Genomic DNA, 22,459 nt, shown 5'->3' with positions numbered 1-22,459 from the left:
CACGCCCACCCCCCGGCACCAGCGCCCGCGGGTCTGGGCCGGGCGGGGGCGGGGTCCTGGACTGGCTGCGGCTACCGGCTCTCTCCCGGATCTGGGGCAGCACCCCTCCGTCCGAGGAGGCAGGCCGGCCCTCCGGCGCTTGTTTGCTCCGCGATCCCGCAGTTCCCCGCCCTGTGACGGCAACAGCGCTGGGAGACCAAGGTCGGGGGAGGGGTGGTGGCGATTTCTGGAGAAGTGGTGCTGCCCTTTCATTGCCCAAGCCGAATGGGCAGGGGCGGGGCCCCGCGAGGGCCTCAGCGCTAAACGCGTGGTTTGGGGGCTTAGCTCTGGTTTGCCCTACACCCAAGATTCAGGGATCCCTCTGGGAACTGAATCGCGGCTGCAGGAGGTTCGTCGCACACCTCGCTGCTTCTCCACGCCCACCTCCCTACCCAGAGACCATGGTGGGGGGGGGGGGGGGAGGTTGAGAATGCTTTTTTTAAGACTCAAGATTTTTTTCCCCGTTTAAGGATTCCCGCCCCACCCCAAACGTCAGAAAGAGAAAAAAGCTCTCCCCTCTACTAACGTCCTTTACCTTGACCCTGCCCTAAAGCCCATTTCAGTTTCATCGTGTTGGTTGGGGGGGGGGGGGGGGGCGGGTACCCATATGAATGACTCACCGCACATGAGAGCTGGAGAGCTCAAACCTGCAGTATGGATTAGAATGGATTAGGCCTCGGGAACCATGAACTCCTTGCAACTACCTTTGTGGCTGTCTTCTACCAGATGTGCAAACTCCATGAGGGCAGGAAACCAGTCTGTTTTGTCCACTATTCTGTATCCAGGACCTGGCACACAGTAGACATTCAATGAGTATTTGGTAAATAAATCTACTGATTTTAGAGACTGCAAGATCTGTAGGGATGTGTAACCTTGGAATACTCTGGACCTAACTCTGTGTGACTTGAAGAAGTTACTTAACCTGAGTCTTATTTTATTCATCTCTGAAAGAAGGATGATGATATGTATCTCATATATTAAAGTTTATCATAATGGTTCCTTTACCTCTTCCTAGAATTTCAGGATTGGAGAAGACTATGTGTTCTCATAAACTCCTGGAAGGCCCTAGATGGTTCTCCTGCATTAACTGTGGCCTGGCTACTGTGCCCTACCTAACATTTATTTGTGCCTTTCCCTCTTGTTGGCAAAGTAGTCAAAGTCCTCACCTTTCCAGCTGTGTGTGAGAAGCTGCCTCACCACTTTTGTGTGAAGTGGCCAAGAAAGCATTTTAGGTCAGGAGTACATCAAATCAGCATTTCAACTAAACCCTGGTCTCCCCAAGCAAAAGGGCAATCCCACGTCATAGTGATTATCCTCGGGAAACAAGCAGTCTAGTGACAGAGGCTCGTATGAACAGTATAAACAAGAAGAAAAAAGTAGCCATACCTAAACCATGGATGGATGTGCTAGGATTGTTGCTGTGCTCCAAATTTAGAGTTGGTCAGGGACGTAGGAAAGATTTCTGATACCATGATTCTTTTTTTCAATACTTAGAAGGCTTTTTATACTGCTCTAAGAATGATTCCTAAACAAATATGAGAAATGCCCAGAATATGCCACAGCTATGTATATTACCTGACAAAGTTTAACCTGCTCTGAATTCTTAGTTCCCTTCTCCCTTTAGCACTTGATTTAGAGAGAAATATATCCTTCCTCTTCCGCAAGTAGAGGAAGTGGGGATAATTGTAGGCAAGGCTGGACTTTCAATACAGAATTTCTGATATAATTCTAGAGTCATCTGTATGTCCTTCTAACCCCCAAATTTGCCCCACCGGCCTGTTTCAGATGCCCGCAGGTCTTTAAACTGTGACTTTATGCTCTGTTTAATACAAACACTGCTTGGCAAGTAACCTAGGAAGCTTTTAACAATTTAGAGTGCAGGATCAATCTGATTCCCCTCTACCTAACTGCTAACTGTGAGCAGTTTCAATAGGGAGAAGCCTCCAGGTCCTCCCTACCTCCTCTGCAGGCTTTAGAAGCTTTACCACTCTCCAAACTGTACAGTCCTCAGCGAGGGTCTTGGGAGCAAGGGCAGCATCGGAACACTGTATCCCTTGTCCAAAGAATGACAAAGACACACTCTGCCCGGAGCTTACTTCATATAAGATTTTACAGTGGGGTTGAGGTAATCCATCTCTCTAATCTCCAGTATTAGTATCTGTTTCTTGGCAAATTCCGCCAGGACATCAAAAGTGCTTGACTTCGATGTTGGGAGCAACTAAAACCTCATACATTGCTGATGGGAGTGTAAATTGGTACAACCACTTTGGAGAGCTATTTGGCAAAATCTAGTGAAGTGGAATATACATATCAGAAATTCCTTGTCTGGAAATATAAATGCAAAAAATGAGCACCTATGTTTACTAAAAAACATATTTTTAATGTTCATAGTAGCTCTATTCATGACAGACCCAAATTGGAAACTACCTACGTACAGTTCATTGTGTGTTAACATAATGGAGAATGAACAATCCACAAGTACATACAATGTGAACACATAACCTATAAAGAAATCCAGTCACAAAACACTACACACAGTGATTTCATCTATCAACAGTATGAAAACCCATAAAGAGACTCTATGCTGTTAGAAGTCAGGATAGCACATGTCCCTGAGGAGAGTAGTGAGTGGAAGGAAACATGACAGTGGGAGGTGTTCAGGGGTGCTGGTCACATGTTCTGTCTCTTCATCTGGATGCTGGTTTCACAGGTGGATTCAGCTTGTGAAAATCCATCAGGCTGTGTAATTATGACATATACCCTTTTCTGTAGTTTTATGTACATCAATAAAAAGTTGTGTGTATGTGCTTTTTAAAAAGGGCTTTCTTAAAGACAGATGTAACTGCTCATCTTACAAGGTATTTGGAAACTTTTATATCCATGTAGGAACCCAAAACATCAGGGTTCTATCTAGACAGAAAGAAGGCTGGGCTTGCAAGCATGTGGAGAGTGTCTCTGAGGCCTGGGTGAACGTTGAAGAAGATGGAGTAAATGAGGGGCAGGTTGTTTATCTACAGCCTATAATGAGCTAGTTTGTTCCTAACAGACAGCGTGTCTGTCCAAAAGCTCTTCTCCAGCTAAGTACACATGAGCAAATGGCATCCTGTCCGTCTTTTCCACAGTAAGGCACTTCCTCCTGGACTGGAACATCTGCACTGATTGCTTGGTGGATGACATCTCTCTTCCTGGTTGCCTTTCCAAGAAGACACTTGGCTTCCCCACCTCTCCCATCCCTATTTACTATCTAATCTGCAAGTAGAGTAGGAGATAGACCAGGAGAGCGGAGCCAAGCTATTTACTTGCCCACAACCCTTTGATCAGAAAAATCAGTAAGATGCTGCCCGTTTGTCCACAGGTGAAGCAAATCATGGAGGAAGCTGTCACCAGGAAGTTTGTGCATGAAGATAGCAGCCACATCATTGCTCTGTGTGGTGAGTGACTGGGGGCAGTGGGAAGAGGGTTTAGAACTGAGGACACTGTCCTGGGGCCAGGGAAAGAGGAGTGCTCAGGTTTAGTAGTTTTCAAATGTGGCTACAAATTAGAATCAGCTGTGAAGTACTTGTGCTGTCCCTGGGCCCTGTCCCCAACCTACTGAATTAGGATCTCCAGGGCCAAAGGATTTGTATATGTATTTAGTTCCTTTGGTCTTTAGTATGCATGTGAGTCACCCAAAGAACTTGTTAAAACACAGATTCCTGGGTCCCAACCCTGGAATTTCTGATTCTGGTAGGTCTGGGGTGGGCCTGAGAATTGGCATTTCTGACAAGTTCACACATGGTTCTGAGCTGCTGGTCCAGGGACCACGCCTTGAGAACCACTGACCTAGGTGATTCTGGTCTGGGAACTGCTGCTCTGGTTTATGTTTAACTTTGGGGAAGGGTTTGTGTTTCGGAATGCTTTCTGTGCCACATCTACTTTCTTTTTTATTTAAAAAAAAGTTTTTTAACCTTTATTTATTTTTGAGAGAAAGAGACAGAACGTGAGGGGGAGAGGGACAGAGAGAGAGGGAGACACAGAACCCGAAGCAGGCTCCAGGCTCTGAGCTGTCAGCACAGAGCCCAATGCGGGCTCCAACTCACAAACTGCGAGATCATGACCTGAGCCGAAGTCGGACGCTCAACCAACTGAGCCACCCAGGCGCCCCTCAACTTTCTAACTAATCCCACTTGTGTTGCTCTGGCATTCTCAGTTCTCCAGACCCTGGATTGGGGGCAAAACAGCATGAGCTACAACAGGAGGGAAACCCAAAGCTTTCCCACCTTAAAAGGGAGAATGTTGGTAATAAACCATCACTTCCTCCTCTCCTGAAGACTTCTGCCTTTACAGAGGCAAGCTAGTCTCTATACACAATAGAGTTTTCTTGGATTTCCAGGACTTTTATCTTCCTTTCAACTCCCTTTCTTTTTTTTTTTTTTTTTAATTTTTTTTTTAACGTTTATTTTTGAGACAGAGAGAGACAGAGCATGAACGGGGGAGGGTCAGAGAGAGGGAGACGCAGAATCTGAAACAGGCTCCAGGCTCTGAGCTGTCAGCACAGTGCCTGACGCGGGGCTTGAACTCATGGACCGCGAGATCATGACCCAAGCTGAAGTCGGCCGCTTAACCAACTGAGCCACCCAGGCGCCCCTCAACTCCCTTTCTAAAGAACAGTTTGCCATCTCTGTGTTGTTTTCCTTGGCTTCTGAGATTGGTGTTGGGAATTTGTGAAGAGAGGCTGTGTGTTTCGGAGTGAAAGGAGCAGACAGTAGCATGGTGAGGCATATAAAGCTGCCTACCATCAGTCCAGCAACAAATGCTGTGGGTCCACCATGTGCTAGATCCTGTTTCCGCATAGGGAAACAGCAGTCACAAGATGGACAGAGTCTCTGCCCCAAGGGCTTACATTCTTTGGGGACAGAAGACACGTGCACACATAAATATATCCTGTATGATAAAGGTGTGGAGAAAATAAAAGCCGAGAGATAAGGGAGAGCTATCGGGAAGAGATGGCCTGTGGACCCAGCCTGAGTGACACACTGATGCAAGTGAATCTTGGTGCTCTGCTAAGTTATCTTGGACAAGTTTCTTAACTTCCGTCACCCTTAGTTTGCTCTCCTAAAAAAGGGTGGTGATTCCTACCTCAAGGAATTTTTGGAGGGATTGAGATGATGCATGAGAACATTTCTAGCATTGAAAGAGCTCAGGAAATGTCTGTCTTTCCTTCTCCTTTGGATGTTGAGGATGAAACTAGGTTTGCAGGATTTCAGTTCCCAACACCTCCCTTTGGGTGTTTCCTGGTTCTTTGAGATATGATTCTCAGGGTTACAAGGAACAATCTAATCTCACCTTTCTCAGGCAGAACCTATGTTAGGGGAGAAGCATGGTAGTCTTTCAGTAAGTGGCTTTGAAGAATATTAGACCCCTACTCCTTTCCACCTGTGTTGTGTGCTCCTAACATTAGCCACTATTTGTTGTTGTCACCGGAAGGGCTTTGCTGGTGGCCCAATTATGCATGGCTTAATTCCTTATCCAGAGCACATTCAACAAACACAGAAAACAGAACAAAATAGCGCAAACAGCTTGTGCATGGGCGCCACACGTGGGTGGCCAAGGGGGAATAGGGGAAAGAGAGGCAGAGAGAAAAGTTGTGGGTATCTCACATTCAGGCCAATTGGGATGAGAAGAAACTGTCAGCTCTCCTGTGATCATTGCAGAGGCCCCCAGGAAGCAATGGAGCTTTCGCTTTGCTTTTGTCTCTTGTCTAGAAGCCTCCCCACCCCCCCACCTCACCCCCCTCCCCGGGCTCTTCCCAGCAGGCAGGGATATTACCCTCAAAAGGAATGCTGCTTCTCCTTTCAGCCAGTTTTGGTTACTGAAACAGCAAGGGTCTATGAAATAAACCCAAGTCTCCAGGATTGTAAAGTCAGCCCAGGAGCAAGAGGAGCCCCGTTCTGCTGGATCTCAGGAGGTGCTTTAGGTCTGCTAGCACAAACTTAAATAATGTCTACAGTCAGATGGAAAAGGTCCACACAAGAAGCTGTCTGGGTGTGACGCTGCAGGCAGTGGTGGTGGGGACTGGGGTGGACTGAATATTGCTTGCCACTGTTCAGCTCCTGCAGGAATGCCAGCCCAGGCTTGCCATGGCCTTTGTTTTTTTCTTAAGAGAAGACAGAAGTCTGGGTTTTTATATGAAATTTCCCAATTTTTATTTTTTTAATGTTTATTTATTTATCTTTGAGAGAAAGAGAAACACAAGTGGGGGTGGTGCAGTGAGAGAGGGAGACACAGGATCCAAAGCAGGCTCCAGACTCTGAGCTGTTACTGCAGAGCCCAGTGTGGGGCTTGAATTCATGAAACATGAGATCATGACCTGAGCCAAAGTTGGTTGCCTAACCAACTGAGCTACCCAGGCACCCCTGAAATTCCCCAATTTTTAAAGGCTAATAACTAATTCCCATTAAAAAAAATTTTTTAATGTTTATTTCTTTTTGAGAGACAGAGCGTGAGTGGGAGAAGGGCAGAGAGAGAGAGACACACACACACACACAGAATCCCAAGCAGGCTCCAGACTCTGAGCTGTCAGCACAGAGCCCGACGCAGGGTTCGAAGCCACGAACTGTGAGATCATGACCTGAGCCAAAGTCAGACATTTAACCGACTGAGCCACCCAGGTGCCCCAACTATTTCCCATTTTTATATACTTTATGTTTATTTATTTATTTTGAGAGAGAGAAAAAGCACGTGTGAGGGAGGGACAGAAAGAGAGGGACACAGAGAGAGTCCCAAGCAGGCTCCACACTGCCAGCATGGAGCCCGATGTGGGCCTTGAACCCACAAACCTTGAGATCATGACCCGAACTGAAGCCAGACGCTTAACCAACTGAGCCACCCAGGTGCCCCAACTAATTCCCATTTTTAAAAAATCTGTGGGCCAAACAAAAGGCATCTCTGAGCCTCTGCCAGTCGGCTGCCCCTGCCTTGGGCTCGGTGCATACACTGAGGAGAATGCTAGCAGTAGGGGCTGTCAAGCTAAGTATAAAGCTGTATAAAGCTAAGTCAAGCCCACAGGGAAAAGGAATCCTTAGGCTTCGTCAAAATTGGTATTCGGTGGTGAGGTAAATCCCAGTTTGGGTTCAAAATAAGATACGTTTAAAGCAGTGATTATCAAACTTTTTTCCTGTCTGCAAGCCGTTTACATGCATCACACAGTAGGATCGTAATCAGGGATTCTTGGGAAGAGGCAGGGAAGAATAGGTAAGTATTGATGGAAAACTCCACCCCTCTGGCATTTTGGAGATTCTAATATGTCGGTCTCCTTCACCCCTGGGCAAATGCTCTGAAATGAATTTCTGGTCTAAAGTAGATCCAGTCTTATACTGACTGGGTTGTGCTATTGTCCTGGCCTTGTCCAGAATCCAGCTTTGTTCTGGAAGGAATTGGAGTGCAGGGAAGATGAGGAGAGAGGTGAGCAGAGCAGAGGCTGTGGAGGCTGGATCAACCACAGAATGGCCACATTTCCTGGAGTTTGGACAGTACTGGGGCCCTGGGCCCCTCTACTCTGCCCTGGCCCCTCTGTTCTCGGCAGAGGAGGGCAAGGCCTCGGCAAGATGAGCTCCTCTGAGCTTCCTTAGAATAGAGACATTTGAACTGGAAACAGAATCTTCCTGGAGAGCCTTAGAAAGGGAATTGAATAATCCCTGAGTTGAGTCCTGACCCTGGGCAAACCCAGGAAAGTTGCACCAGACCCCTGTTCCTATTATCCACAGGAGGAGGGAGACTCCCAGGACTGGTAAGAAATGTGTCTTGCGTGTGCATGTGTGTGTGTTGTGGTTGTTCCTAAACCTGTTTGTCCAGAAGCTGGTCAGGCTCCTATAGGTAGAAACCTTGTGAGGAAATCTTGTGTGGAAGCTTTGCTGGCAACCCCTGGTTGGCAGGGAGTGGTTCTCTGTGTGCTGTTCTCCAACCACAGAGTACAGCTGTCAGAGGATCAGGCCTATGTGACTGCCCACTCCCACAGGCAGAGGCTGAGGCTTGGAGAGTAAGCCCAAACCCACCACTGGTACCACCTTTTTGTCTTTAAAAAGTCTTGTCAAGTTTGCATTTTGTTCCATGATAGGGTCTTTGAAACTTTTATTATTATTATTTTTAAGTTTATTTATTTTGAGAAAGAGAGAGAGCATGCATTGCGAGGGAGTGGACAGAGAGAGAGAATCCCAAGCAGGCTTCGTGTCCATCAGTGAGGAGCCTGACATGGGGCTCGATCCCATGAACCACGAGATCATGATCTGAGCCAAAATCAAGAGTTAGATGCTTAATCGACTGAGCCACCTAGGCGCCCCTGAAATTTTTATTTAAATGTAAAGACTTTTGAATCAAATTAATTCTCCTTGTTTTCCCTGTGGCTTCTTAAACCTCCAGGTATAGTCTGATATCTCCTGCCACCCCCTCTCCCCAAGGGCAAGGTGCTTTTAACTTTTGTTTGTGGGAAACTCAAGGTTAAAGTAAACTGTCCCAGCTTTAGCCTTTCAACTTTGCATTCAAAATAATAATACACATGCTTTAAGAGAACTCATTCGCTCTCTTCCTGAAGTAATTCAGGCATCAACCCTGGACCACCAGAGAAGCCACCATTTCTCTGGACCTGCCCTTCCTTCATGTCTGGGTGTGGCTGCCTCCACAGTATTTCTGTGTGCTCTATTCTGATTGGGTGCTGAGTTTGGATTTTAAAGTTTGGTGGGTAGAGCAGGTTTACAGAGAGGTTCCTGGCACAGCAGGTTCTCAGACTCTCAATGTCTCCTCTCCCCAGAAGGCATTGGGATCAGAGCCCAGGGGGAAGTCAGCCCTGCCCCTCAGTCTCCCGGTTCCTGGCTCTCCCCACACCGGTCTTTAGATCCTCAACCTGAGGGTTGTTGCTTCAGGCTAAAGATGAGCTGTAAATGGGAGACAGGGGTGGGGCCTATGGAGCTGGGAACGGCATCAGGGCTTTATTAACCACCCGCTCCCTGTTGCTAAGCAGCTTTCGTTAGCCTGGAAGGTCGGCTGTGGCTGCGGTGAGCTCCTCTGGGGAATGGCAAGGAGATGCTAATGAGCTGGGTGAGAAACAGGTGCTGTGGAAAGATTGCGTTTCACCTGAGATGTTGCAGCCCGAGATACTTTCAGCACATTCTGAGATTCAGGCTCCAGGCAGTTTTTAGTCTGTCTCTTTTCAGTGAAAGGGATTCCTTTTCTCTTCTTCCCACCCATACTGAATCAACAGCTCACTCTCAGGATATCTGCCTTCTGCCTTCCATCTGGAAACAATCCAGTAGGAAGGAAGGCCCTCTGGGGAAGTGGCTCCTCTCACCCTGTCTTGGAGCAAAGCTGAGGGCATATGGTGGTGATCAGTAGCTGAGACACTAAGTGTGTGACCATGGCCACAGCAGCCCCAAAGAACTCTGAACCTACCCTGGAAGATTGGTGTGAGGACTAAAGGAGTGACACAGGTAAAGCACACAGCATGGAGCCAGTAGGTGCTCAATAAATGTTGCCATCACCACCACAATGACCCGCAGCAACTTTCTTCTTTGTACTTGAAAGTGATCCTACAGGGAGCAGGGATGGGTGAAATTGGTGAAGGGGATTAAGAGTACGCTTACCATCCTGAGCACTGAGTAATGTTGAATCATTGTGTTGCACACCTGAAACTAAAATACATTACACTTGAATTTAAAAAAAAAAAAAAGTGATGCCTGGGTGGCTCAGTCGGTTAAGCATCCAACTCTTGATCTTTGCTCTGGTTATGATCTCATAGTTTGTGGGTTCGAGTCTCAAGTCTGGCTGTGTCCTGGTAGTGCAGAGCATGCTTGGGATTCTCTCTCTGCTCCTCTCCCATTTGTTCTCTCTGTCTCTTTTTCTCTCTCAAAATAAATAAACTTAAAAAAAAAGTGACCCTAAAACCTTCCCCATCAAGTCTCCTAGAACCTTCTCCAGGATTCCATCTGAGAATCCATGATTCTGTGAGGAATATCTAGATAATTAGAGAAATTTGAACTCTAGGAACTCAATCAGGGAACCTTTATAATATTAGGAAATTTTTATTAATCTTGTAGGTACAATCAAGGTATTATATACATCTTTTTCAAAGAGTCATCTTTTACAGATACCTACTGAAATATTTATAGATAAAAATATATAATATTTAAAATTCACTTCAAAATAATCTGGGGATAAGTGAAAAAGTGGTTGGAGGTGATACAGCTGAAACAAGATGGGTCATGACTTGACCATTGTTTGGGTTAGGTGATGGGTACATGGGGTTAATTCTTTCGTCCTCTTTACTTTTGTATATGTTTGGAATTTTCCATAATGATTATTTTTTAATGTTTATTTATTTTTGAGAGAGAGAGAGAGCACATGAGCAGGACAGATAGAGGGGGCAGAGGATCCTAATTGGCTCTGTGCTCACAGCAGAGAGCCTGATGCAGGGCTCGAACTCATGAACCATGAAATCATGACCTGAGCTGTAGTCAGATGCTTAACCCACTAAGCTACCCAGGTGCCCCATAATGATTTTTTTAAAGGAGGAGGGGTGCCTCGGTGGCTCAGTCAGTTGGTTGAGCGTCTGACTCTTGATATCAGCTCAGGTTTTGATCTCAGGGTCGTGAGTTTAAGCCTTGTGTTGGGCTCCATGCTGGGCGTGAAGGGCATGAAGCCTACTTAAAAAAAAAGAAAAGAAAAGAAAAGAAAGTTGAAAAACCAGGGGGAGCGGATGGGAAGAGGAAGAGATAAAGTGAGTATAGACAACTGTCCTGAGAAATTTTACATAAAGGGGACTAGCTAAATGGTTCAATACCTGAATGGGGATATAGGACCAAGGGAGGTGGTATTGGTTGTAGGTGGTTTTTTTTTTTTTATGTTTATGTACAAATGGGTAGTATCTAATAGGGAAATATTAAAGATACAGGGAAGAGAAGTGATGTTTGTTTGAATGATGTCCTTGAGAGGTAAAAGGGGCTGGAACCCAGTGTGTAGGTGGACAACCCAGTGTGTAGGTGGCCTTAGGAACATAGCCAGACCATCTGGAGGGACAGAAGAGAAGGCAGGGGATGGGCATGAGGTGCAGGGAAGAAAGCACCAATGTTCATGATCACCTTCAGTGTACTCGAGAAGAAAGCAAGGAGCCTTTTGCACCTCTGCATAGCCTGTGGCTTGTAGTCACTCAAAACCTACTGAGATGGGACCTGTTCTTTTCCCTAATTGCTGCTGAAGCCCAGAGAGATTTAGTGGTTTGGACCAAGTCAAATAGATAGGGAAAGGAGCCAGAGTTTGAACCCACATGTGTCTTGCTCCAAAGCCTGTGCTGCCCAGGAATGGGTGTATCTGTGTAGCCTACCTAGGAGAGGAGCCTTGTGGTGTGAGGTATTGAGGAACAGTTGGCCCTTATGGAGATGTAGCTCACGGCACCAAACAGTGGACTCATGGTGGCCAGAGATACTCCGGGAGACAGTGAACCCCTTGCTGAACTGAGTGAGGCCAACGCTGGCCTGGTCCGTGGGAAGCCATTGTGAGCACTATACACTCAGATTCTGCCCTGCATCTCCATCAGGGCAAAGAAGAAAGGTGTATGTGTTAGGAATTTCATTTCCCTCACCTGCTGCTTTCTAGAATATCAGAGCAGTGCCTTCTCCTCCTAATGAAAGTCTGGAGGGGAGAGTTGCTTTCTTGTTTCAGGGCGTTGAACAAGGCTGACTGCCCTCAAAAGCTAAGCAAACAGTCAGCGTCACTAATGCAGGCTGAGAGAAAATGTACTCTAGTTACCATAGAAATGCTCATTCCAGGTAGAAGCAACTGTTACAAATCCCTGGGTGAAAGAGCCAGCCAGGGAAGTGGGAAGGAGAGCGGTGGATGATGCCTTGCCTCTCCTTTTTTTCTCTTCCCACTTCATCTGCTACATACAATACACTGACTTCTCCCATTAGCAGTTGGAAGAAGTTCCTACTTAAATTTTTTTTTTAATGTTTATTTGTTTTTGAGAAAGAGTGAGTGTGAGTGGGGGAGGGGGAGGGACAGAGAGAGAGGGAGACACAGAATCCGAAGCAGGCTCCAGGCTCTGAGCTGTCAGCACAGTGCCCGATGCAGGGCTCGAACTCACCAGCTATGAGATCATGACCTTAACCAAAGTCAGACGCTCAACCGACTGAGTCACCCAGGCACCCCTAATGTTTATTTATTTCCGAGAGAGAGAGAGAGAGAGAGAGAGAGAGAGAGAGAGAGAGAGAGAGAATGCGAGAGTGCATGCGTGCAAGCAGGGAAGAGGCAGAGAGGGGGAGAGGGGGAGAGAGGATCTGAAGCTGACTTTGCACTGACAACAGTAAGCCCGATGTGAGGCTTGAACTCACAAACTACGAGATCATGACCTGAGCTGAAGTTTGGATGCTCAACTGACTGAGCCACCCAGGTGCCCCAGAAGTTCCTATTTTAAAAAAGGCTGCCCATCCCTTCCATTCCTTTATCTGCAGGGAGGCTGCTCCTCTCCTGGCCGTCTTGATTCCACCATCCAAGGCATTCATCTTTTAAAATTTCTACTCTTGGGGAAAAAATTGAAAAATAAATTAAAATTATAAATAAACAAACAAATAAGTACATAAAAATTCTGCTCTTGAAGCGCCTGTCTGGCTCAGTCAGTGGAGCATTAAACTCTTGAGTTCAGTTGTGAGTGTGAGCCCCACGTTGGGCATAGATTACTGTTATTTTTATTTTTTATTAAAAAAATGTTTTTAATGTTTATTTTTGAGAGAGAGAGTGGGGGAGGGGCAGAGAGAGAGGGAGATGGTGCAAAGCCCAACGTGAGGCTCGAGCCCACAAACCGTGAGGTCATGACCTGAGCCAAAGTCAGACACTCAACCGACTGAGCCACCCAGGTGCCCCTAGAGATTACTTTTATTTTTTTTTAATTATTATTTTTTTTAACGTTTATTTATTTCTGAGACAGAGAGAGACAGAGCATGAACGGGGGAGGGTCAAAGAGAGGAAGACACAGAATCCGAAACAGGCTCCAGGCTCCGAGCTGTCAGCACAGAGCCCGACGCGGGGCTCGAACCCACGGACCGCGAGATCATGACCTGAGCCGAAGTCGGCCGCCCAACCGACTGAGCCACCCAGGCGCCCCTAGAGATTACTTTTAAAAAGTTGTTTTAAATAAAAATAATAATAAAAAAATAAAAATAAAAATTCTGCTCTAAGTAGTATCCTCAAAACTCCAGGACCCAAAGCAGCCACCTGTCTAGCTGCTCCACCCTGCACTTTCCTCGCTTAGGTTCTCTATGGCAACTACGACCGAACTCCCCCGTTGCACAGATGGCAGACGGCAGAGGTGGGGGAGCAGGAGTTACTTTCCACACTTGCTCCTCCCATTACCATCCCTTCTTGGCTCGGTGCCTTGGGCTTAGCCTTCCTGTTAGGCTGTGCTAACTCTGGATATAGTGTCCCTGTATCTCAGCCAACTGGCCTAGTTCTCTGAAGGCCATTCAGTGGCTCCCCCTATTACCAGGCCTCTGGGCTGCTGAGCACAACTTTCAACATAGGTATGTATGTGATAGCCAGGGTTGCTGCTGAGGCTCCCTAGGCTGGCTGAGGACCCTTCAACAATCACTGCTGTGTGTGCTGCACAGCCATAGTTTTAGTCCATTTAAAAAATTTTTTTAAATGTTTTATTTATTTTCAGTGGGAGGTGGAGAGAGAATCTCAAGCAGGCTCTGTGCTGTTAGCACAAAGCCTGATGATGCGGGCTTGAACTCACAAACCATGAGATCGCAACCCGAGCCAAAATCAAGAGTCGGACGCTCAACCAACTGAGCCACCTAAGCACCCCAGTTTTAGTCCATTCTTGTGACATCTCAGCTTGTGCTAGCCCACTGAATTGTTTCTCTGGTCCTTGCCCAGCTCAGATCACTTGTGGCTTCCCTAAGCAGAGCCCAGGTATTCCTGTGGGGGTGGGGAACCAAGCCAATTGGGAGGAATGCTGCGGGAACTGGTGAAGGACTGGGTGCCCATGGACAGACCCAGCCTTTCTGAGTTTTGTGAGTTTTGATTCGCATCCAGGCTAGAAAAAGTCTCTAACATCGTCTCATGATAGAATCGTGGTATCTGGGTTGGATGGTCACCTGTTTAATCGTTATTATTCTGAATTGGTAACGTGTTACCTGGTTCAAAAATCAAAACTGTACAGGTGTGCCTGGGTGGCTCAGTCAGTTGGGTGTCTGACTTTGGCTTAGGTCATGATCTCATGGTTTGTGAGTTCAAGCCCCACGTCAGGCTCTGTGCTGACAGCTCGGAGCCTGGAGGATGCTTTGGAGTCTGTGTCTCCTTCTGTCTCTGCCCCTCCCCAATTTGTGCTCTGTGTCTCTATGTCTCTCAAAAAATAAATAAATGTAAAAAAAAATTTTTTTTTTATCAAAACTGTACTGAAGAGATACAGTGAAAAGTTTACTCCTTTTCCTGCCGCCATTTACCCACTTTCCCTCCACTTACCTGTTCCCACACAGGTAACCACTACCACTTTTGTTTCTTATATATCCTTCCAGAGTTTTTTATCCTAATAAAAGAAATTATATTCTTTGTTTACTGCCCACATACCCTTTTTGTAATGAAAAGGTATCCAGTCATAGTGTTCTGCATCTTGCTTTAGGAGACTTTTCATTGTTAGCTCCTAGAAAACATCCTCATTCTTTTGCAAAGTTGTTTAATAATCTGTTGTATGAATGCCCCATGTATACTTAACCTGTCCACATTGATGGACATGAGGATAGTTTCCAGTCTTTTGCTGTTGTAACTTAAGTACTCTTGCAGTTATATCTGTAAGCTAGATTCTCAGAAGAAGGTCAGAGGTTATTTGCAATGGTGATAGACAGTGCCACCCTACCTCCACCGGAGTGGTGCTAGTCAGCTCTCCTCCCAGTAAGGTCTGAGAAGATTTAGTAACTTCCTGGGTCCCTGCCATCTCTATCTACCCATGTCTTCTCTGTTCTAAATTGGACTCCTGGGAATGGTTAAATTGGTATGTAAGGAGTTGTGGGAGGGGCCCTTTAGGATTCTGTTAGCACTTGGGCTCTCCAGCCCATTTAGCCTTTGTTAAGCCCCATAACTTAATAGACTTTATTGGCACATCAGAGGCTGGTGAGGGAAAGTTCCAGGGCTAGCCTGGGCTTGTAATTCCCAGCTTTTCCCTTGGTAGATGGTACCAGACCTTTTGGGAGAGGAAATGTCCACAGCAAAGTTCTTGCAGTTCCCTGGGCCTTCTTGTCAGTCATATGGGATGACAGAGTAGAGAGGGCACCATGACTCCAAAGTTCCAAGAGCAAGGTGAGGGGTGAGAGGGTTATGCTTGTTGAATCATGTCTGTTTCTCTGTTTCAATTCATTTACCCAAACCTTTCCACCCCAACCAATGACCAAAACCAGTGTTGATTTTTATTAATTAGTACACTGAGCTGGATATTGTCAGGGATATCTCACCCCTCTTCTGGCGGATCCAGAGTGGCTGTGGGTGGTATCACGACCCAGTGGGACAGGGGCTCCTGAGCCTTCACTTAGGAGGAGGAGAGGTTCAGCTGACTTGGTGCTTGAGCCATGATTGGCATCTCCTGCCACAGGCCTCCACCCTAGGGAATGGTCATGGTGGCAGTCTGGGACAGAAAGCTGAATAAGGAGCTGGAGTTCTGCTTGGTGCTCTGGGCTTTCAGTCAGGAGAGGAGAGACATGGGCCTCTGGCTGGTTTCTGCTGGGAAAGGGTGTTTGACAGTCTGTGAGAGGCCCTCTCTGGAGACTGAGGGCAGCAGGAGAATTGGGCCTTGTGGCTGATGGCTCTGCAACCGAGTTCTGAGTGGTGTTGCACTGTACATTGTGGGGCAGGGAGAGTATTCTTGCATCTCTGAGTTTCGGCCAGTGGAACCATCTGTGGTTCAGCGCAACCCAAGTCTTAGAGCAGGGATTCTAGAACTTTTGGGGGTCATGTATTCCTTTTAGAAGCTAAAAATCTTGGATCCTTTATCCAGACAAAGAGCACTCACCTAGTCATACTGGAGCACACCAACAATTTTGTATGCAATATTTGGGGGTCTTTGGAAGGCCCAGAAGCCCACCCACAAACCCTCAATTCTCGATCATTGTTAGTGTTACTATCATCATATTACTATCTTGCCTATATGCTGCACACAGTATTTTTCATTGCGCGTGCTGACTTTCTGCGGTGGACAGCCCTGTGGGAATGGGAAAGAACAAGTGTAGTTTGAACAGCCACTGGCCAAGGAGCCCATGGAAGTGGATTAGGATATACCTGGCATAGAGGATCATTTACTTTGCTTGGAAAGTAGAGAGTTGAGAGGGATTTCTCCTTCCCCAGACATTGCCTGGCATCTTGCCTGCGTTTCACAGAAGGAACGTATGGGCTGTGGGGTGAGCAGGAGGGTACTAGGTGTGATGTTTGGGCTTCTCTACCTGCAGTAATTGCTGAGGAATGCCTCCGCTCACCCCAGAGAGCCCTAATGCCTGTGTTCAGAGGCTGCCTGAGAGGGTGGGTGAGGCCAGGCGGGATGGGAGTGCTGCTCCCCACCATTCCCAGGCTCCCCAGCCTGGCTGCATTTGCAGTCTCCTGGGGAAGGTGGGAAGGCTAATGTCTCATTATGCCAGCAATTAGTCACATCACTGAGGCACATGATTCCTTGCAGGACTGGTGCCACCAGCTGCCACTCTGGCCGTATTCAGTGCCGCTTCTCTCCAGAGCACTCTGAATGGGGCATACAATCCCGGGAAACGGTCACCACTTTCCTACAGGCGCTGCAGCCCCAGGACCAAGAGACTGGGACTCACTCACCTGTATACCACAGGGCCACACAGGACCTCCAGAGACCAAGGGGACAGCCATGGAGTAGAGTATGTGGACACTTAAGCAGAGATTCCCTCACATGCCCCATACAAGTAAATATGTAGATACGTCTGCATACACATGTGCACATACATGTATGAACGTGCTGTGAAGGAAAGGCTGTGCCTTGTAAAATAAAGTCCTCTGAGGCCCAACCAGGGAAGAGCCCAGAAGGGAACAAGTAGGAGGAGGGTCCTGCTTTGTTTCCACTCCCTTGGGGTGTTCTCACTGGGTCTGGCCTGCAGGTTGGTCCCAGGGACTCTCTCCAACTTCTTGACTTCAGTACAGGAGCAGGCCAGACAAAGCCCTTATAGCACAGCAGTGACTGCCTTCCAGTTACTAAAAATGAAGACGAAAACCAGGTGAGAGCCCAGGGTCACTGGTCGTTTCCTAAGCTCAGGCTTCATATTCTAACAGCACTAGTCACAGTCGACTTGAGGGGCTTCAGTTCCCCTGTTCCTGAGAGAATAGCATCTCTACTCACCTCTGGACAGCCTGCGGCCCTCTCTCTAATGTGCCCTCTCCCCTTCCTGCCAGGGAGAGGTCTTGTAAAAACCCAGCCCTTGCAGCTTAACTGTGGAATAGGATCTTGCCAAAAGGGGCTGAGGGCTCAGGCACCGACAAGGATCGAGTGCCTCCCGTGTGCCAGACTCGTGCAAGGGCTTTATGCCCTTCATCTCATGTAATGTTTCACGCCAATCCTAAATAGCCCCATTTCACAGATGACAGTGGGCTCAGAGCATTATCACCCACGTTTCCCAGGGGTAGCGAGTGGCCATGCTAAGCTCCAGACCCTGTTCTGACTCCCCCCTCCAGCACAGCACTTGTCAATCCATGCAGAAAGAGCACCTGTGACATGAGGGGAGCCCTCCTCACACCTGTGTCACCCCCAACATACCTGGAGAAGGTGAAGGGGGCTGGGCTAGGATTTGGGGTCCTGGGTCATGGTCCTGGCTCTGCCACTGTGTGACTACAGTCAAATCCCTTCCCCTTTCTAGGGCTTTCCCTCCTTGATAATGGCCAAGCACCACCCCCTCACATACTAATATTTGTAGGCTCTACACATACCAGGGCAACTCCCCGCCCTTTCCCACCAAGCCCTTCCTACAGGATACAGATGGAGAGAATAAAACTAGCCCCTAAAAACATGAATGAGTGAAGGGAAATCCTCCCAGCATGGGAAATAGAAACCTCTCACTCTTGGCTGCAGGGCTCATCAATAATTCAGGGGCTGATGTTGGGTCTGATCTCTGCAGTGGCCTCATCAATATTTCAGCTCCTTCCCAGAGCTCTGTTCCTTAGCAACCACATCATCCATGCTTTCCAGGAGGGCTGCTGGGCTTTGTGCTCCCCGCAGTCCCTGTTGTATAGGTGCAGTCCGTGCTTGCCCTCGTGGGCAGGGGAGGAGCCACTGGGACTGGCAGCTTTGGGCCTCACAGTCCCAGGGGCGATGCTGCATATAGGAGGCATGTACACACCAGGCGAGGGACAGGGAGAGGGAAGGTATGGCATGTCAGCCCCTGCAGGTCCACCCTGGCCAGGGGCAGAGAGACTGGGAGGGGAATTTTGGAAGGCGGTCAGGGTATGTCTCCATGGCTTGCCTTAGACTGAAACCCCTCCCCCTCATCCCTGCATGGGTCAGAGCCCGCCCTTGCCCCTCTGCTCTCCATAGGTATGAGGAAGAGGAGTGTTTCTCCCTTTCCCCCTCTCACCTGGGCTCAGGTGCTCGTTCCCTTTGTGGCTCAGGTGCAGTGGAGGCTTGCCTGCTACATCAGCTGAGACGACGTGCTGCCGGCTTCCTGCGCAGTGACAAGATGGCAGCCCTGTTCACCAAGGTGGGGAAGACATGCCCAGTGGCTGGGGAGATTTGCCACAAGGTACAGGAGCTACAGCAACAAGTAGAGGGCAGGTGAGCCCCAGGCCAGCTCCTCCCATCCCTCCCTTCTGCTTTTTGCACTTGGCATTTGCTACTTCCCAGGTTGGCTTCCTGGGCTCATCTCTTGCCGGGCCCCTTGGGTGAAAGACCAGCCTAAGGGTGGGGGTTGGCTCCTTTTAGACACAATGCCCTGTCCCCCACTTCAACCCCTCATTTTAGTCCTCTGGGTTCTTGTGGCACCAAACTCTGCTCCCAGTGCCACCAGTCCAGGGCCTACCCCCAAGCCCTCACACTTTCTTTGCAGGAAACCCTCAGCGGGCAACCAGGATGCCCTGCGGAGACAGGGCTCTGCCAGCGGGAAGGCCCCGGCTCTCAGCCTACAGGCCTTAAAACACATATGGGTACGCACAGCGCTCATCGAGAAAGTGTTGGACAGGGTCATGCAGTACCTCGTGGAAAACTGCAGGTGACTGCCCCATCCCCCAGGCAGCCCCTCCTTGGGGCCCACCTCCTGAGCAGCCCTGCACCCCTATACCTCAGCAGGCTTGATTGTTCACGATAGTCTATAGGCTTGCCCCGTCTTCCCCTCTACCACCCCAAAGCGTGCTACACCAGGCACCCCACCTGGGTAGACCACACCAGGCACCCCACAAAGAGCTCAGTCCTTATGTACTCACTTCTTAGTGATTCACATGAATGTGGTCTTTGTGGAGATGTCCCTGCTTGGTAAGCATGACTGCCCTGGAATGAGTCCTGCTGTCTGTCTCTCCCCCTGGCAGCAAGTACTACGAGAAGGAAGCGTTACTGGCAGATCCTGTATTTGGCCCCATCTTGGCCTCTCTTCTAGGTGAGCCTAAGAGCAGAGAGGCTGGTGCTGGGCTAGTGGGGGCTGAGGGACAGGTGCTGAAGGGGCACCGTGTGAGCTGACTGTCCCTGTTTTCACAGTGGGACCTTGTGCCTTGGAGTACACCAAGCTCAAGACTGCTGATCACTACTGGACTGACCCCTCTGCTGATGAGCTAGTCCAGAGGCACCGTATCCGGGGTCCCCCTAATCGCCAGGACTCCCCTGCAAAGCGCCCAGCCCTAGGAGTAGGTATCCCTCTCCCCACCCCTCATACTTATCCAGGCTATGCCCATGAGCCTGTATGGAAGGGCAGTTTGGCCTCCATATTCTTTGCAGACGCAATCTGGCCCTTGGAGATGCACCAAGGTGTGTTACCTCAGGAGAGCCTTTTATCCACACTGGCACATATAAATGCCAGGAGCACACCAATGGTCCATGGCTGGAGAGAAGAGGGTGGCCAAGAGCAGACCCAGGACAGAGTGGACCCCTGGGTCAGCTAGAGGGTCTGTGTGGAATCTTAACATTCCCTGAGGCTGATTCCCAGGGCTGGGGGCTGAGCCGTGCCTTTCTGCACAGATTCGGAAGCGGCACTCAAGTGGCAATGCATCAGAGGACAGGCTAGCTGCCTGTGCCCGCGAGTATGTGGAGTCCCTGCACCAGAATTCAAGAACACGGTTGCTCTACGGCAAGAACAACGTACTAGTGCAGCCAGTAAGAAAACTTTAATGCCCACCCCTCCTCTCCCTCTCCTGAAGGCCCCAGGATTGGAACCTTCCAGTCACGTTTGTCCTGTTCTTCAGGGGTTTGACTAGCAAGAAGGGGGAGAAAGGGCCCTGCCCCCCACTTCAGTTTCACAAGCCTTGTGCCCAGCCGTGAGTTGGCAGGAGGCAGGAATGTCATCTGCCCTGGCTAACTGAGAACCAGGCTATCCAAAAGTGGGAATGGCAGCCAGAAGACAGGACGAACAGGATGGCTGGCCCAGGATGTACCTGGCATCCAGGAGACTAACAAGACAGAACCAGTAGCAGCACCAGGCCAGCCAGGGAGAGGAGGTGCCCACATCTACATGTCACTTGTGTTCTTCCCTACTTCCTCCTGGCCTCCATTCCAGGATCCTGTGACTATGCTAGATCAGCCTCCCCAGCTCCCCAGCTCCCTCCAGCTCCCTGCCTGGAGCTTATTTCCTATAGGCCTCCCCTGGGAGCCTCGACCCCTTATCACCTCTCCCTTCTGCTGTGTCTCCTCCCCCTAGAAGGAGGACATGGAGGCTGTCCCTGGCTACCTCTCCCTGCACCAGTCCGCAGAGAGCCTAACTCTGAAATGGACCCCCAACCAACTCATGAACGGGACTCTGGGGGACTCCGAGCTGGAGAAAAGGTGGGGGCTCTGGGACTCCCTCCCAGAAGCCAGGGAAGGGTTGGGGGGGGGCCTGCCTGGGGGGAAAGGTGGGTGGACATACTCAGCTTACTCTGGGAGGCAGGTCTCTCTCCTTATCCTGATGCCAAGAACTGCAGGAATAGGTTGCCTGGAGAGAGCTCTCTAAGATCAAGCCAGGCCTGGCATGAAGAGGTTTGCCTGAGCCAAGCTCTAGGCAGCTGAGACTGCCGGGCTCTGTGCCATGACAGCATGGGGCCCAGAGGGACATGGCTGGCTGAGGTCACTTCTCGGCTATGGTCCTCCTGTCTTCAGGGTAGTTTCACAGGTATTGGTGGTGGGAGATGAAAAAAGCGGGATGACAGGTCTTGGGACACAGTGACACCAATCTGGTTCATTTCCAGCGTTTACTGGGACTATGCCCTGGTTGTGCCCTTCAGTCAGATTGTCTGCATCCACTGCCACCAGCAAAGTGAGCCTCCCTTGTCCTGGGTACAGGGTTGAGGGGAAAGAGACTGCCTTCTCCCAGCCACATGCTGTGCATGGCCCATTGGATATCCTGTCCTCCTCCTGTCATCCCCGTGCTTCACCTAACCGGGAGGCCTGGCTGACTGGGCTGTGGTGATGGCCAAGAGGTCTCAGGGAGGCCCAGGCTCACTCGCCCACGTACACCCCACAGAGAGCGGCGGCACACTCGTGCTGGTGAGCCAGGATGGCATCCAGAGGCCGCCACTGCACTTCCCACAGGGAGGACACCTGCTGTCCTTTCTGTCCTGCCTGGAGAATGGACTTCTGCCCCGAGGACAGCTGGAGCCCCCGCTCTGGACCCAGCAGGGGAAGGTACCTCAGGGCTCGGAACACTCTGGAGTAAAGGGATGTGTGAGGGGGGTTCTCTGCTCACCTTCCTTCCTTTCTCCAGGAAAGCCTCTCCAATTTAGAGGCTGCCTCGGGTGGGACCTTGGATCAGACTCTGCTCTGCACAGGCTGACCACCCACCCTTCCCTCCGCAGGGGAAAGTGTTCCCCAAGCTACGGAAACGCAGCAGCGTGCGGACTGTGGATGTGGAGGAGATGGGCACCGGGAGGGCCACAGACTACGTGTTCCGGATCATTTACCCCGGCCACAGGCACGAGCACAGTGAGTATCCCAGGCCTCATCCGTGGAGGAAGGGAGAAAGATGCTCAGGGAGGTAGGGGAGTACAGTGAGACCCAGGAGGGGCTACAGGCAGGGTCCACTCACTGACCAGGCCAGGTTGAGAGGAGGGGTTCATTACTCAGCCTCTCCCCAGACCATCCCCTGCACATCATCCCTCTGAGAAGCTACCTGTCTCTTCCCCTAGCTGTCTTCCTCCGCCTCGTTACCCCAAGATTCTTGGCTCAGCCGATATTGTACAGTATCCTCTTAGCCTTTCCTTCCCTGCCCCAAGGAAAAAAAAATGTGGTGAG

At 49.4% G+C, this 22,459-nt stretch overlaps 1 protein-coding gene across 5 annotated transcripts in view; it reads left to right on the top strand.

Annotated features, from left to right (window-relative positions):
- The window catches only part of SGSM2 (small G protein signaling modulator 2), a 39,281-nt gene that overhangs the window by 355 nt on the left and 16,467 nt on the right, over positions 1 to 22,459 (top strand). For all 5 annotated transcript variants that reach the window (XM_053893386.1, XM_053893385.1, XM_019429579.2 and 2 more), the window contains exons 2-11: positions 3,395 to 3,470; positions 18,664 to 18,826; positions 19,098 to 19,259; positions 19,573 to 19,640; positions 19,739 to 19,884; positions 20,216 to 20,350; positions 20,892 to 21,016; positions 21,418 to 21,485; positions 21,693 to 21,853; positions 22,024 to 22,150. In XM_053893386.1, coding sequence (XP_053749361.1) covers positions 3,395 to 3,470; positions 18,664 to 18,826; positions 19,098 to 19,259; positions 19,573 to 19,640; positions 19,739 to 19,884; positions 20,216 to 20,350; positions 20,892 to 21,016; positions 21,418 to 21,485; positions 21,693 to 21,853; positions 22,024 to 22,150 — 1,231 coding nt within the window. The remainder of the gene's footprint in view (positions 1 to 3,394; positions 3,471 to 18,663; positions 18,827 to 19,097; positions 19,260 to 19,572; positions 19,641 to 19,738; positions 19,885 to 20,215; positions 20,351 to 20,891; positions 21,017 to 21,417; positions 21,486 to 21,692; positions 21,854 to 22,023; positions 22,151 to 22,459) is intronic.

Source organism: Panthera pardus, unplaced genomic scaffold (assembly GCF_024362965.1).
Source record: "Panthera pardus isolate Hobbes unplaced genomic scaffold, ASM2436296v1 HiC_scaffold_3, whole genome shotgun sequence".
Lineage (NCBI taxonomy): Eukaryota > Metazoa > Chordata > Mammalia > Carnivora > Felidae > Panthera > Panthera pardus.
The sequence above is the reverse complement of the archived record's forward strand: the minus strand, read 5'-3'. Positions and strand labels throughout refer to the sequence as shown.